Source organism: Cebus imitator, unplaced genomic scaffold (assembly GCF_001604975.1).
Source record: "Cebus imitator isolate Cc_AM_T3 unplaced genomic scaffold, Cebus_imitator-1.0 Scaffold28, whole genome shotgun sequence".
NCBI lineage: Eukaryota > Metazoa > Chordata > Mammalia > Primates > Cebidae > Cebus > Cebus imitator.
Window position 1 is genome coordinate 1,484,563 of NW_016107343.1, and position 17,436 is coordinate 1,501,998.

Genomic DNA, 17,436 nt, shown 5'->3' on the forward strand with positions numbered 1-17,436 from the left:
TTTGATGTAGGACACACCAACAGCCAAACAGAAAGGGCAACTAAGGCTCTCTCTTCTCAGCTGCCACAGAGACTTGCCTGTGCATACAATGTGCAGCAGTTACCACCCAGTGTGGCGCTAGCACAGAACCCCCGCACGTGTGCCGGAAGCCCAGAGCCACGATGACCTGCCACGGCCAGCGCCCAGGAGCCACAGCCTGCCCACCAACTATCCGGGAAGCCAGGGGCCTTGCTCCACACTCTGCCAACAGAGATGGGTGAGATAGAAAGAGAGAGAGAGTTGGGTGTCAGCATGGTCCTAACTCTCAGGGAGCGCAGCCCAGTGCCAAGCCCCAGAGAGCCAGGGTGGACAGCTCTCATTTTTGATCCCTGGTCCTATGTATGGGGGATGGGAAGGTAGAGGTATTGATTACACCCCTGCCTACACCATCCGGCTGTGGGCCTGCTGAGAGCAGAAACTATATCTGCGCTAATGGAGCCCCAGTACCTAACAGAATGCCCACCCTGTAGTAGAGGTCAAAGTGTTGGTGTGTGGAAGGATGTGTTAATGGACAGATGAAGAGACGAACAGATGAACAGGAAGACAAATCAAAGTAACTCCACAGACTGCTTTCCATTTGGTACCCAATTCACCATCTGCCCTTAGTTTCCTGAAGCTGCTAACAGATTAGTCAACAGCCAATAATAATTTCACCTCTGGGGCTCTCCAGAAGAAAGGGGGACTTTGTGTCAGAAGCGAGGAGATCAGCCACCCAGATCTGTGGCTGGTGAGGGACATGATGGAGGCTTAGAAAGGGCTCTGCTGGGGCAGAAAAGCAAGTGCAAGAAGGGGCCTGGCAAGGAGATGGGCAGGTGGGCAAGGACCCCCACCCCAGGCCCAGCAGAGCATCACCATAGGGCTCTTCCACACTTGAGGCAAGCGGAACACCCCTTCCTCCCACCACCACCTCCCAGGGACCGAGACATGACTCACCAGAGCATCTGAGGGAAACAACTCGACCAGAAGTGCAGTTGTTCCTATAAAACAGAGGTGGCAGCAAGAAGCTGGCCACCTTGTGGCCACACACATCCAAGGATGTGAAGAATGGGGGAGGTTGGTGGGGGGTAGTGGACATTTCTTAAGGCTGTCATGTAGCCACAGCCTGAAGAATACCACCATTTCCTTCCTGCCCCCACCCAAACACTCAGGCCCATCCTCATCACTGGTCCCCAGGATAGCAGCACATCTCCTGCCTAACCTCCCAAAGGGCAGCAGAAGGACTTCATGGTCTTTGCAGATAACTGGGACACAGAGTATTTACAGATGAGAAAGCCCAACTGTTCCCACAAAGTGTCCTGAATAAATATACACTCAATTAATGAACGGATAGGTAAGTGTGTGCATGACTAGGGTTCTTCACCCTATGCTCCTTCCTAGGTGTGCTGGATTCTCCACCCCAGTCCCTCTGCCTGGGCCTTGCATATTCATATTTTTACTCTCCTCTTTCCCCTCATCTCTCTTAGCATAAGCCTCAGTTCCTTTTTTGACCAAAACCCTCTTCTTTCTTTACTCACCTCTTGCTCCTAGCAGTGCAATGTCTAGACATTAGTTTCTCCTCGTTTCCCAAATTCACAGCACTCCTGGTTCTCCTGGAGAAGTCAGTCCCACCCCTATTTCCATTTGCCCATTCAGGTATCCAAGAAAAGAACCCAGTCAGAACCCTCCCATCTCCAGCCACATTCCCGAGGATAGGAGCTGGACAGGAGGAGCCTGAAGGAACAGTTTAAATTGGAAATGTGGTAATGGGGGTGCCTACCCATCCATCCCAGGAGGCAGACAGGCAGCTTTAGGAAGCCTAGGAAGGGGCAAAGACCCTCTCTGCTTGTGCCCCAGTCACACCAGACCATCCCCAGGATCTGGCGGAGGGGCTGCTCCATTCCACAGCCCTCTTCTCTGGGAGACTCTCCAGGCTACAAGCAACTCTTAGCCAGAGTAATTCAACCATTTCTCTCCTGAAATATCTGAATTATCCAAATAGTGTGTGGCAGGATTCAGAGAGCACTTAGCTTGGAGACAGGGGCCTGGTTTCATGGCTTGACTTGGCTGCTTATTGCTTATGCAACCTTGGACAAGACCGTTTAACCTTATTAAGCCTCAGTTTCCTAACCTGTAAAATGGCAATGCATTTTTCCTAACCTGTAAAATGGCAATGCATTTGGAACTTTGGTGATGTTTTATTTGTACCATTGAAAATCTTGTGACAATAATAACCAACCCTACATTTCCTGTGAAGGGCAAATAGCAGATGTGAAGTGGTGACAAACAAGGCTTCATCTGAACTGAGTTTGTAATTTCCGATTTAAAAATGTTCCTCTTTGTCCTCCTATCTCAGACCACCAGTGTCCTCACCACCAGGATCCCAAGAAAGATTTTTGCCGAACTGACCACCAGTAAGTAACCACCTCGGTAGTCCTACCTGGGCTGCCATGCCTCCTCCAGGAAGCCTTCCAGTGTAGGAGAGAGCTGAGCAAACTCCTGGGAGCTGTTGAGTGTGATGTCAGATAGGTTCACTCCCTTGTGGTGAGTGAGTCTTGGCAGAAGAAGGGAATAGAAAGGAAGAAATCATAACTGGAATGTACACAAGATATAATACTAGTATAATGACCGCAAGACTGTGATAATGACTACTTCTGGGATTTATGCTTGTTAAAAAGCAGTAATACTCAAAACAGAGAAATGGGCTGGGGCATCATTGTGCCCAGAGGCCAGAAGATGGCCAAAAAGACCTCTTGACATTTCCTGAGCACACTGACCAGTAATGGGCACATCGAGGTCTTCAACTCCCATCCCGCGCCAGCCAGGCCTCCCCCTTCACAGGACCCACATCTGGCTCCTGTTACCTGAGATGCCCAAGGCTCCAACAGATCTGCAGCCCCAGAGCAGGGCTCCAGCCCTCGTGGCAGACCAGGAGCCAGCGCGGCCAATCCCTCACTTGCACTTCCAGCAAGAAGTCTTTGCTGCTTATTCTGAAAGATACTGAAATCACAGCAAGAAAACCACATGGAGGACAATGGCGGTAGGGTGGGACAGGAAGAGCTGGACCCAGGAATCTATGGTACTTGAAGAGGCCTTGATGACAGCATCCGGATTACCCAGTGCCAAGCTCCCTGCTCCCCAGGAAGTGAGACCAGTCCCAAGAACAATATAACCCCTATTGGTAGAGCATTTCAGTTTTCTATTTTAACCGAGTGCTTTTAAGCGTGCTCTTAAGTGGTAACTCATTGTCCCAACAGCCCTGTGCAATGAGTACTGCCATCCTCTCCATTTTACAGAAGGAAAACTAAGGCATGGAGTTTAAGCAACTTCCCAAGATCACAGAGTCAGGAAGTGATGGATCCAGGACTTAAGTCTAGGTCCTCTGATTTCAAATCTTGTGATAATAATAGTTACCAGTTGTTGAGTGTACGCTTTTTCCAGGCTGTTATGGGCTGACTTGTGTCCCCCTCCAACAAATTCATATGTTAAAGCCCCAACCCTCAAAGTGACTATATTTGGAGACAGGGCCTTTAAGAAGGTGATTAAGGTTAAATGAGATCATGAGGGTGGGGCCCTGATCCAATAGAGCCAATGTCCTTATAAGAAAAGGAAGAAGGCTGAGCGTGGTGGCTCACACCTGTAATCCCAGCACTTTGGAAGCCTGAGGCGGGCAGATCACGAGGTCAAGAGGTGGAGACCATCCTGGCCAACATGGTGAAATCCCATCTCTACTAAAAAGACAAAAATTATCCAGGTGTGGTGGCATAGTCCCACACTGTAGTCCCAACTACTCGGGGAGGCTGAGGCAGAAGAATCACTTGAACCTGGGAGACGGAGGTTGCAGTGAGCCAAGATCACACCATTGCACTCCAGCCTCGTGACAAAGCAAAACTCCATCTCAAAAAAAAAAAAAGAAGAAGAAGAGGAAGCGACACCAGACAGCTCCCTCTCCTCAAGAGCACAGAAAAGGCCCTGGGAGGACACAGGCAGAAGACAGCCATCTACAATCCAGGAAAAGAGCCCTCTCTAGAAACTCAATTTGACAGCACCTTGATCTTGGACTTCCAGCCTCCAGAACTGTGAGAAAATAAATGTGGTTTAAGCCACCCAGTCTGTGCTACTTAGTCATGGCAAATCAAACAGACTACTACACAAGCTCTGTGCTAACATCTTTTTTTAGATGAGTTTCTTTTATCCTTACAAACTTATGCAGTAAATATTTGTATTTCCATTTTATGGAGAAGGAAACAGACGCTACAAGAAGTAATGTGCCCAAAGCCACACAGTTAGTCAAAGACAGACTCCAACCTTATTCTAATGAACTTATTCTAACCCCGAGCTTCTGGACAACATTGAACCTTCTGATCCCCAACTCTTACCTGGAGGGGAGGGGACAATCAGGGGAGGGAGATAGGGGGATGAAGTGGGATGATATTCCCAGACCCCTAGGTGACCCTGATGGTCACACACTGGCTCCCATACACACCTGACCCCTCTTCCTCCACATCCCTGGCTCACTCTACCCCACATGGCAAGTTTCCATCCCTCCTGCCATCCTGGTCTCCGGACCTTGCCCCAGCTAGAGATCGGGACAGTCCTTAGGGAGTCCCGAAAGCCCCAAATCAGAGATCACCTCTGCAAGGTGAGACCTTGTCACTGCCCTCACACTAGAGGCGGGAGAGTGTGTTCAATCCCATGTTTGGCATTGAACAGAAGGTCCTTCAGTGTTAGTCCTCTTGCCCCCAGTTGTGACGGGTCCCTGGCAGGGGAGGGAGACTTGTAGCCTTAGGGGTGTGGCCCACCTGTTTCGGGAAGTGCAGGCAGCAGAGCTTCCTCGCTGCTCTCCTCTGAGCAGCTCAAACTTATCTCCTCATCTTGCAAGGTCCCAGAAATGGGCTGAGAGGCAGCCGGCCACAGATATAGCACTTCAGAAAAGAACAAAGAGAAAGGGTCAAATTTCCAAAGAAGAGGGTCAGGGTGCTGACCTCCTCATCAACCATCTTGCTCTCAGGCAGGTCCCCAACTAATCTGCTGAGGAAGGGCACAGCACTTCATCTCTCTCAATCTTGGCCTCTATCTCTGCCTCTTTGACTCTCCTCCTTCTCGCTCTCTCTGTGTGTCATTCTGTCTGTCTCTCTGTATGTCTCTTTCTCTGTGTGTGTGTACTCTCTATATCTCGCTCACTGGGAAAGATTTCCAGAAAAAGTCGGACTAAAGCCTCCTTGGATCATACACTTCATTCTTTATGTAGAGCCTAGATCCCTCTTGCTGCAATTTCACCATTTCTCCCCTTGTCTGCACAGAGTAGATGAAAACACTTGTCCCATTTACCTTAACACCTGCTCAGCATCTGCTTCTCCCTTCCAACTTCCCCCAGACCAGAGAAGGGCCCCCAGCACTGACCTAGGAGCCACGAGCCGACACCCACACCAGCCAGCAGCCCCAGGGCTCCCAGCACTGCACAGCCACGTCTCAAGGAGCACCAGCGCCCCGCCTGAGAAACTGTGGGAAAACACAGATGGGCATCTGGGTCTCCTGCTCCTGCCAGCCAGCCTTACTTCACCTTAAGTCACCACCGTGGGGCCAGGCACCCAATGAACTCCAACAGGATACCCCCTCCTGCCCCATCAGCCCAGATGGGGAAGGAGTGGGGAGCAGGGGAGGATGGAGAGGGCCTGATCACTGAAGCCCACAAATCTCACTCAATCCCTGAAGTGGGAAATGGGGAGCAAAAGCAGGTCTGGGGATAAAGAGAGAGACAGCCTCTCACCATCAATTATGTGGGGCTGACCCAAGGAGGAGCCAGGGAATGTAGTATGATTACCCTCCACTGTCCCCACCCTGTCATTCCCCTGTGGCCCAGTCTGGCCTACCGGGATGCTGCTGGTCTCCAGGTTCTGTTCTGAAGATCCCAGGTCCTGGGCCCTCCTCTGCATACTGGGCCTCCACAGGGGCTTGGTCATCCAGCATCAGGCTCTGGGGAAGTAAGCGTCAGAGACCCAGGATCCCCACATCAAGGATTGCAGAGAGAAGTCACAGTCCAGTCCAAGTCCCTATTCTTTTATTTTTTTTGAGATGGAGCCTCACTCTGTCACCTATGCTGGAGTGCGGTGGCACAATCTCAGCTCACTGCAAATTCCGCCTCCCAGGTTCAAGCAATTCTGCATCAGCCTCCTGAGTAGCTGGGATTACAGGCACACGCCACCATGCCGGGCTAATTTTTGTATTTTTAGTAGAGACGGGGTTTCACCATGTTGGTCAGGCTGGTCTTGAGCTCCTTACCTCGTGATCCACCCACCTTGGTCTTCCAAAGTGCTGGGATTACAGGCATGAGACATCGCACCCTGCCAAGTCCCCATTATTTAACCCCAGTGCTTCCACTGCCACTTGTAAACCTCTTTTCATCTTATGGACTCCCGGCATATTCCCACAGATACCTTGCCAGGCCTCCCTGTGCCCTCCTGGGACCCCTAACTCCACTGACCTTACTCTCATGTAGCCAGTAGTAAATACTTAAATGCAGATTCGGACCACTTCAAAGCCTGTACTCTTAGCCATTATTCATCTTTCCTCCCATAAACATTGAAGGCATCTGCTAACATCCCTCAACATCCTCTTTCAGCTTCAAGATCCCACCCGGTCTTCATTCCCTCCTAGCTCAGAGAAAGAAGTGCCCCTCCACCATTCACCCACCCACCCATTCATTCATTCCATAGATATTTGGTCTAAGTGCACAGGTCACTATAGGGGACACTACAGGGAGTTCAGGATAAACCAACATGGACCACTCCCCACTCTGACTGCCTCAAAGAACCTGTAGTCTGGTCCTGATGATAAGTCATGTAAACAAAGCACAATTTGTTAAGTGACAGAAGAAAAGTTCAGCTAAACTACCTGATATGGTTTGGCTGTGTCCCCACCCAAAATCTCATCTTGAATTGTAATCCAAATTGTAATCCCCATGTGTTGGGGTAGGGACCTTGTGGGAGGTGATTAGATCATGGCAGCAGTTCCCAAATGTTGTTCTCATAATAGTTAGTAAGATCTCATGAGATCTGATGGTTTTATAAGGGGCTTTTCCCCTCTCCCCTCTGCACCTCTCTCTCCTGCCACCATGTGAAAAAGGACGTGTTTGCTTCCCCTTCTGTCATGATTGTAAGTTTTCTGAGGCCTGCCAGCCATGCAGAACTGTGAGTCAAGTAAACTTTTTGCTTTGTAAATCACTCAGTTGCAGGCAGTTCTTTATAGCAGTGTGAGAACAAACTAATACAGTAAATTGGTACTGGGAGCGGGGTGCTGCTGTAACAATATCTAAATATGTGGAAGTGACTCTGGAACTGGGTAACAGGAAGAGGTTGGAATAGTTTGGAGGGCTCAGAAAAAGACAGCAAGATGTGGGAAAATTTAGAACTTCCTAGAGACTTGTTAAATAGTTTTGACCAAAATGATGATAGTGATATAGACAATGAAATCCAGGCTGAAGTGGTCTCAGATGGAAATAAGGAACTCCTTGGAAACTGGAGGAAAGGTGACTCTTGGTATGCTTTAGCAAAAAGGCTGGAGACCTTTTGCCCCTGCCCTAGAGATCTGTGGAACTTTGGTGGTGTTTTATTTCTTTTGCGGGGGTAGAGGGTTGTTCAATTTTATTGAAGCATAATGCACATTCAAAATATTGCATACATTTTAAGTTCTCAGATCAATAACTTTAACAAAGTTATACACCCACATGACCAACACAATCAAAATATAGGACATTAAGGTCACCCCAGAAATTTTCCTCCTGCCTTTTCATAGTTAACTTCTCACCAACCCACAGCCCTGGAAAATCACTGATCTGTTTCTGTCACTGTATGTTAGAATTCCCTTTTTTATAGTTTTACGTAAATGAAACCATGTCACATATAGTCTTTCCTTTTTTGTTGTTGTTTTACTTTAACTTTCAGGATACCTATGAAAAACCTGCAAGTTTGTTACATAGGTATACATGTGCTATGGTAGTTTGCTGTACCCATCAACCCATCATCTAGATTTTAAGCCCCACATGCATTAAACATTTGTCCTAACACTCTCCCTCCCCTTGTCCACCACCTTTCAACAGGCCCCAATGTGTGTTGTTCCCCTCTCTGTGTCCATGTGTTCTCATTGTTCAGCTCCCACTTATGAGTGAGAATATGTGGTGTTTGGTTTTCTGTTTCTGTGTTAGTTTGCTGAGAATGATGACTTCCAGCTTGATCCATGTCCCTGCAGAGGACATGATCTCATTCTTCTTTTATGGCTGCACAGTATTCCATGGTGTATATGTGCCACATTTTCTTTATCCAGTCTATCGTTGATGGGCATTTGGGTTGGTTCCAAGTCTCTGCTATTGTAAATAGTGCTGCAATAAACATACATGTGCATATGTCTTTAAAGTAGAATGATTTATAATCCTTTGAGTATATACCCAGTAATGGGACTGCTGGGTCAAATGGTATTTCTGGTTTTAGATCCTTGGGGAATCACCACACTGTCTTGAGATCTGTGGAACTTAAGACTTGAGAGAGATGATTTAGGGTATCTGGCAGAAGAAATTTCTAAGCAGCAAAGTGTTCAAGAGGAAACGAAGCATAAAAGTTTGAAAAATTTGTGGCCTGATGATGTGATAGATGATTTTAGGCCTGGCCCAAAAACCCATTTTCTGATGAGCAATTGAAGTCCACTGCAGAAATTTGCCTAAGTAATGGGGAGCTAAATGTTAAACACCAAGACAATGGGGAAAATATATCCAGGGCATGTCAGAGGCCTGCACAGCAGTCCCTTCCAACATAGGCCCAGAAGCCCAGGAGAGAAAAAGGGTTTGTGGGCCAGGCCCAGGACCCCACTATTCTGTGCAGCCTGGGGACATAGTATTCTATGTTCCAGCTGCATCAGCTTCAGCTGTGGCTAAAAGGGGCCAAGGTACAGCTCAGGTCATTGCTTCAGAGGATGCAAGCACAAGCCTTGGCAGCTTCCATATGGTGTTGAGCCTACAGGTTCACAGAAGCCAAGAACTGAGGATTGAAAACCTCCACTAGATTTCAGATGTCTGGAAACACTTGGATGTCCAGGCAGAAGTTTGTGCAGGGGTGGAGCCTTCATGGAGAGCCTCTGGTAGGGCATTATAGAAGGGAATTGTAGGGTTGAAGCCCCCACACAGAGTCCCCACTGGGGAACTGCCTAGTGGAGCTGTGAAAAGAAGGCCACTGTCCCCCACACCCCAGAATGGTAGATCCACCAACAGCTTGCACTGTGAGCCTGGAAAAGCTGCAGGCACTCAACACCAGCCCATGAAAGCAGCCAGGAGGGGGGCTGTGCCCTGCAAAGCCACAAGGGCAGAGCTGCCCAAGGCCATGGGAGCCCATCTCTTGCATCAGCATAACCTGGATGTCATGCTTCATGTCATGACATGTAGTCAAAGAAGACCATTTTGGAACTTTAATGACTGGCCTATTGGATTTCAGACTTGCATGGGAACTGTAGCCCCCTTGTTTTGGCCAATTTCTCCCATTTGGAATGGATGTATTTACTCAATTCCTGTATCCCATTGTATCAGGGAAGTAACTAAGTTGCTTTTGATTTTACAGGCTCACAGGCAGAAGAGACTTACCTTGTCTCAAATGAGACTTTAGACTTGGACTTTTAAGTCTAAGTCATGAACAAGTTAAGACTTTGAAAGGCAGGATTGTGTTTTGAAATGAGAACATTAGATTTGGGAGGGGCTGGGATAGAATGATATGGTTTGGCTCACCCAATATCTCATCTTGAATTGTAATTCAAATTGTAATTACCATGCATCGGGGAGGGACCTCATGGTAGGTGATTGGATCATGGGGCAGTTCCCTCATGCTGTTCTCATAATAGTGAGTGAGTTTTCACAAGATCTGGTGGTTTTATAAGGGTCTTTTCCCTTTTTACTTTACACTTCCTTCTCCTGCCATCATGTGAAGAAGAACGTGTTTTCTTCCCCTTCCACCATGATTGTAAGTTTCCTGAGGCTTCCCCAGCCATGCGGAACTATGAGTCAATTAAACCTCTTTTATAAATTAACCAGTCTCAGGCAGTTCTTCATAGCAATGTGAGAACAGATTAATATACTACCATCATCATTCAAAAGAACAAGAGCTTACTTCTCATTGAGGTGACCACAGAAGGCTTCCTAGAAAAAGCAGCCTCTGAGACAGGCCCACATAGATGAACATACATGCTCTACGGGCAAGGTGTTGGGCTCTGCAACAAGAGTGAGGTATCAGCCCTACCTCCCATCCCCTACATCAGCCACAGCACAGGACCTGTAGGACTGGACCTCCCAAGAGCTGCAGACCTTGCTTTTCCAGGAGAAACAGAGGTACATGCACATTGGGTAATTCAGGCAAAGAGGATTGAATCAGCAAAGGCATGGCGATGAGAAAGCATAGAGCAGAATAAGTCATAAGTGTGCCTGAAGCTCATGAGCCATTAAGAAGAGTAATGAAAATAAGATCTTTAAAAAAAAAAAAAAAGCTAGGTCTGCAATCTACTATGTGAACTTACAACTCAGGCCATCTCTTCAAATATCAGTTTTCTAATTCATAAAATAAGAGTAATAACTCCTATTTCTCAAGGAATAATCTCCCTCCTTGAGTGTCTTGTCTCTCTCTGTTATTCTCCAGCCATAAAGTCAGAATAATCTTTCTAAAATGCAAATATGAACATGTGAGCCCTATCTCTAAAATACCCCATGAGTCTTTGTGGCCTTCAGGATCAAACCAGAACTCCATGGCATGGCTCAAAGGTCCTCCGTGATCTTACCCTACCTCACCTCTCCATCCTCACTGCCAGCACTTGCTCCTTCCACAGCAAAACTTGGGGTCACACTGACATGCATGTCATTACTCAGTGCCTTCAGGCACTCTCACAATGCAGAGACTTTGCATCTGCTCTCCCCCTTCCCCATGTAGCTGACTCCTACTGACCCTTCAAGACTCAGCACAGACATCACTTCCCCCAGAGCTTCCTTCAATGCATACAGCACTTGTTGGGCCCTATATTGTGCTCATGTACTTCCTTCTCTCTCCTTCCTCACTGGTTTACACGTCTCAGGTCTAAGCACAGGGCCTGGAACAAAGTGAGAATTCAGTTAAAGTACAGTAAAGGAGGAAAGGAAAGAAGGGAGAGAGGGAGAGAGGGAGATACAAATAAGATTATGTGAATTAAAAATAGCTTTATAAATTGTAAAGCCCAATGCAAATGTTAAGTATAATCATATTCATAAGAATTACACATAAGCTGTGTATCTTTCCCCCCAAAATTCATAATCCAGTAGGTTAGATAAGATCTCTTAAAACTGACGCAACTCCCATTTCCCCTGCAGACTCCCCTCTCCCTAGCATCTTTTCCTATCAACATGTAGGGTTGTACCCAATGAGGATAAAACCCTGAAACACTGACTCCAAAACAACGTTGGCTTAAATGTGATTTTCACGTGTCACATGAAATGTTCTGTTCACACCAAAATCTCCCTGATCATGTCTTCATACTTTACTGAACTAGTCCTCCTAACCCTCTGGCAGGAGGAAGGAAAGCCTTTGTCAGACTCACCTAGGTCAGTCACCTCCAAATTTCCCTGAAAATCATTCCACTGGACCCAGACCACCCATGCCAGTTCAGCTCACAGACAGGGCAGCAGCCCAACACCTTGCCTACAGAGTGAGGTAGCAGCCCCACCTCCCCATCCCCTACACCAGCCACAGCCCAGGACCTGTAGGTCTGGACCTCCCAAGAGCTACAGGCCTTGCTTTTCCAGGAGAAAGAGAGGTAATGGTTTGTATCACACCACATGCATTCTTTCTTGTGCCTAGAGGTGAGACTCACAGGACACAGGCAGCAAGGCTGGAGGACAGCAGGCTTGGGAGAGCCAGTCAAGCACCCATAAGAGAGTAGAGAGACCAGGCACGGTGGCTCATGCCTGTAATCCCAGCACTTTGGGAGGCCAAGGTGGGAAGATCACCAGAGGTCAGGATCTTGAGACCAGCATGACCAACATGGAGAAACCCCATCTCTACCAAAAATACAAAATAAGCCAGACATGGTAGTGCATGACTGTAATCACAGCTACTTGGGAAGCTGAGGCAGGAGAATCACTTGAACCTGGGAAGCAGAGGTTGTGGTGAGCTGAGATCATACCATTGCGCTCTAGCCTGGGCAACAAGAGCGAAACTCTGTCTCAAAAAAAAAGAGAGAGAGAGAAAGTAGAGAAGTGGCAACAGAGGGTGTCCCACCTCAGTGCAAGGAAGCTTGGCTTTAAACTTAGCCTCTGAACAAACTGGCCTCACCTCATGAACTGCCCACCTCAAAATTCAACAGTCCAAGTTCATGTGCTAGTCTAGAAAACATGGCCTTTAAAATTACAGGACTCCTTGCTCCGCTTTTTGAGTGAAAGTTCAACGTAATAATAATTTGTTGAGCACCATGTATGTGCAAAGCACTTGATGTTCCTAAGAGGGACAAGAGAGGAGAATAAAAGGCAGTCCTTGGAGAGGAAACAGGAAATTGGCCACACGGGGCCCTTGCTAGGATCCAGCCCCTGTACCAGAGCTGTCTCAGGAGGCTTGCTCCACCAGCCTAGAATCCCAAGGGCAGAGCGGGGAGAGAGAAAGAAAAAGAGAGAGGCCACAGCAGGGATGGCACAGAGGCGCAGTCTTACCATAGGGGTCAGTGGCACTGTTGTAAAGCCTCAGGGTCTACTAGGCAGAGTTCTGCTCCTGTTTTCAGGCCAGCATTGATTAAAGCTAGCCCAGCAAGTTTGGTTGGAAGATGAGGTCTCCCTGGTTTACACACGGCCCCTCCCTGTTTCCTGTCTCCAACACACACAGACACGTGCCACAAAGACAATGAACTCTGCTCAAGACCCATGAATAGGCCCCTTGTTGCAGGAAAGGGGGACAAGGGCTGGGTTGGGCTGGGCTGGGCAGCCCCAGCCCCTCTCATCTGCTAACTGGAAACTCAGAAACAGAGGAAAAGATTATGGGGAGGAAGGCCAACTACTGTTGCTTGGCAACCGGGTCCCTTGTGCCAAAAAGTGTGCCCCATGCATGCTGGCAGAATTCTCCCTTCCTGCTGACAGGGCTGTATTGGATAGACCGATATTAGCATTTGTTGAAATATTTCTGAGCCCTCTGGATTATGTCTTGCCTCCACGTGGGGTGGCTTTCCTAGCAGGCTGGAGCCATCACCATGTTGGAATTGTTGGGGTGATGATGGAAGATCTTTCTCACCTGTTGCCTCAGGGCTACATCTGTCACCCCAGTGCCAGGGAAGTGGGACCTCTCCCCCTTTCTACCCTGGGAGCCAGTTGCAAACATGGGTGGGGCTTCCCTTCCTCCAACTGGCTTCTCAAAAACCCCTCAAATGGAACAGTTAAGAATATAGGGTTTAGGCTGGGTGCAGTGGCTCACACCTGTAATCCCAGCACTTTGGGAGACAGGGGTGGGTGGATCACGACGTCAGGAGATTGAGACCATCCTGGCCAGCGTGGTGAAACCCCGTCTCTACTAAAATACAAAAAAATTATCAGGGTGTGGTGGTGCACGCCTGTAGTCCCAGCTACTTGGGAGGCTGAGGCAGGGTAATTGTTTGAACCCAGGAGGTAGAGGTTGCAGTGAGCCATGATTGTGCCATCACACTCCAGCCTGGCAACAGAGCAAGACTCTGTCTCAAAAAAAAAAAAAAAAAAAAAAAGAATATTAGAGTCAGACCCTTCATCCAACCTCAGTTCTCCCACTTCCCTTACTCAGCCTCACCTGTAAAATGAGGATAGTAGCACCTACCTGATAGGGTTGATGTTAGAATGTATTGAGATATTGACTATAAAGCCCATAGCCTGATGTCTAGCACAGACTATATTCAGCAATCAGTAGCTGCTATTATTACTATTGTCGTTGTTGTTGAATCACCACACAGGATTTAACTTTTTGCTCCCTATTTTCCTCATACACTGTATTAATCAGTTCTTCTACTGCTATAAAGAAATACCTGAGACTGCATAATTTCTAGAGAAAAGAGATTTAATTGACTCATGCTTCCACAGGCTATAAAGGAAGCACAGTGGCTCCTGCTTCTGGGGAGGCCTCAGGAAGCTTCCAATCATGGTGGAAGACAAAGGGGCAGAAAGGCCTCTAACATGGCAAAATTTTGTAAGAGCAAGAGAGAGAGTGGGGAGATGCCACACACTTTTAAACAACCAGATCTCATGAAAACTCTATCACGAGAATAGCACCAAGTGCATGATGAATCATGAAGGATTCTCAATCATGAAGAATTCACTCCTATGATCCAATCACCACCCATCAGGGGCCACTTCTAACATTGGGGGTTACGATTTGACATGAGATTTGGATTGGGACACAGATCCAAACCATATCACACACTCAGTGTGTCAACTTTGAGCTTATGGGATCATCACACCAGAGCACATACAAGACAATGAAGAGACAGGGATCAGCTGTGAATTATAGAAGGAGAAGGAGTAAAATGGTGGCTGGAATTCGAAGCCCTTGGCTAGGCTCTGAGGTCTCCTAGGACCATATTCTTCAGACTACAAACTTGAGTATCTACTCTGTGTCAGAAGCTAGACTGGGCATGGGGGATGAATAAGTCACAGACTGGGTGCTCACAGACTGGAAAAAGGGATAGAAACAGATGTAAGTAATTGTTATTATGAAAAGTGAAATAACAAAGGTGTAAACCCAGAGGTATAGGAGAATAGAGGAAGAGCTGCCCCGAGGATACAAAGAAGAGGGCTTCACAAGTGAAGAGCTTCTCCTTCTTCATCATGGAGGAGACATTTGAATTAAGTTTTGAGAAGTGACAAAGCAATCACAGAGAAGGGTATTTAAAATATATTGCAGGTAATGTCAATAAAAACGGTAGAAGTAAAATCCTCTGAAAATTCCCTCCTCCCTAAAAGCAATGAGAAAAATGGCAAAAAATTTAAAAAAAAAGAGAGAAGAATCAAATTTTGCAGAACTCTGGAAATTATTCAAAAGTTTACAGCAATCTGGGAAGTCTTTGTTCAAGAAAAAAAAATAACAATCTTAGTAAGAATGGCGAGCCTTGTGGTATTTTAATTTGCTCCAATTCCATCCCCCTCACCCCAACTCTGCAGTAGCCTTGAAAACCAACAAACCACAATCACCATGGAAACCAGCAGGCTGGCAGCTACAAGAAGGAGTAGAATAGGCTTGGAGTTCCTTCAAAGCTTCATTCCCAAAGAGTTGTAATTATTTGACCTGTCTAGTGGTTCCCTGGAAGATCCCATTTGCAAGAGTGTCTTTATTTCACCTGTCTCAAAGCTTGCCTAAAGTTAACAACTTTTTCCTTAAAGGTATTTGTTGAAAACAACTGGAGACAATTGCTGGACTTTGTGGCCACCTAAAACAATAATAACTGTTGAGGCAAAAAAATAAATAAATAAATAGGCTAACCAAAAACCTTAAAAGAAAAATCTGGGGGAATAAATTATCTATAGAGGGCCTTGAAAGACTCTGAAATATTCCTGGGAATATAGAAAGCCATATGTTTGCATAGGAGGTTGCACATGCCCAGGGCTGTGCACATGTGCAGGAAAAACCTAAGGAAGGTCCTAAGCTCTCACCCTGGACTAACCTTAAGGCTCTGCACCAGCAGAAAAGCTAAGATGGAATTGTCAAATTTCCTGTCTGACTATTGAATTCATGTCCCAACATACACACAGAGTCCCTCTGCAAAAACAGAGCAACTTACTGGTTCCAAGCATCAAGGCATTCTGTTCAATTATTAGCTGAACACTAAGCAGAGATGTCAGTGGCCATACACAACAAGAAAAATACAGACTTTGCAGAATTAGCTCAGAAAATTCACAAAACAAACAAGCAACATCAACAACAGCAAACCCAGAAGAAGGAAGAGAATCTTATTTCCAAAGTTGCTGTATTGTATTACATTGTTTAAAATGTAGTTTTCAATAATAAATCGTGAGGCACACAAAGAAACAAGAAAGTAAGGCACATACACATGGGGAAAAAAACAATTGATAAAAACTCTCCCTGAGGAAGCCCATATATTGAACTTATAAGATGGAAACTTTAAATCAGCAATTCTATATGCATTCAAAGAATTAAAGAAAACCATATCCAAAGAACTAGAAAAGGTATGAGAATAATATCAGGTAATGAATATCAATAAGGAGATAGAAATTATATATTTTTTGAAAGAACAAAATATAAATTCTGAGTTGAGTAGTATAGTATCTGAAATAAAAAATTCACTAGAGGGGCTCAACAGCAGATTTGAGCAGGCAGAAGAAAGAATCTGAATTAAAGATATGTAAATAGATATTATACAGTCTAATGGATAGAAAGGAAAAAAGAATGGAGAAAAATGAACAAAGGTTCACAGACATTTGAGAGAACATCAAAAATATGGTGTGTTTGTGTATGTGTGTGTAATGAGCATCCAAGAAAGAGAAGAATGAGAGAAGAAGGCAGAAAGAATATTTGAAAAAATAACGGGAAAAACTTTCCAAATTTGATGAAAAATATTAATCTGCACATGGAAGAAAACTCAATAAACTCCAAGTAGGATACATCAAGAGATCCACATGTAAATACATTATAATCAAATTGTTTAAGGCCAAAGACCAGAAAAGAGTGGGAGGCAGCATGAGGAAAGCAACTCATCACATACAAAGGGATCCTCAATCCACAGTTTAACAGTTAAGAGTTGGCTTCTCATCAGAAACTATGGAAGCCAGAATGACATATCAAGTTACTTAAAGAAAAAGATTGTCAACCAGAATTCTGTATATAGCAAAACTATCCTTCAAAAGTGAAAAAGAAATTAAGATAATCTCAGATAGACAAAAACTAAGAGAATTCATCGCTAGCAAACCTGTCCTAAAAGAAATACAGTCATGTGCCACATGACAGTCAGCAGTGTACCACATATTCAACAGTGGTCCCACAAGATTATAATGGAGCTTTTACACTGTATTTTTAATGTATCTTTTCTATGTTTAGTTACATAAATACTTAGCATTGTGTTACAATTGTATTCAGTATTGTAATATGCTAACCAGGTTCGTAGCCTCAGAGCAATGGGCTATGCCACATAGCCTAGGTGTGTAGTAAGCCATACCATCTAGGTTTGTGTAAGTACACTCTATTTCACACAATGACAAAATTGCCAGCAACGCAGTTCTCAGAATGCGTCTCCATCATTAAGTGATGCATGACTATGTGTCCTTTAGGCTGAAATAAAAAGATATAAGACAGTAACTTGAATCTATATTAAGAAATAAAAAATGCTAATAAAGTATATAGCTAAACATAAAAGACAGTATAAATGTATATTTATGTTTGTAATTCTTTCTTTTTTTTTTTTTTTTTT

At 45.7% G+C, this 17,436-nt stretch overlaps 1 protein-coding gene across 1 annotated transcript in view; it reads right to left on the reverse strand.

The window, feature by feature from the left end:
• TMPRSS5 (transmembrane serine protease 5) overlaps nt 1-12,984 on the reverse strand; it is a 19,935-nt gene extending 6,951 nt beyond the window's left edge. The window contains exons 1-8 of the mRNA XM_017523300.2: nt 12,716-12,984; nt 5,889-5,991; nt 5,419-5,517; nt 4,818-4,940; nt 2,880-3,015; nt 2,456-2,569; nt 973-1,016; nt 78-240 (exon numbers count right to left, since the gene is read on the reverse strand). Of these exons, the coding sequence (XP_017378789.1) occupies nt 78-240; nt 973-1,016; nt 2,456-2,569; nt 2,880-3,015; nt 4,818-4,940; nt 5,419-5,517; nt 5,889-5,991; nt 12,716-12,718 (785 nt within the window). The 5' untranslated portion in view covers nt 12,719-12,984. The remainder of the gene's footprint in view (nt 1-77; nt 241-972; nt 1,017-2,455; nt 2,570-2,879; nt 3,016-4,817; nt 4,941-5,418; nt 5,518-5,888; nt 5,992-12,715) is intronic.
• Nucleotides 12,985-17,436: the final 4,452 nt, after the last annotated feature.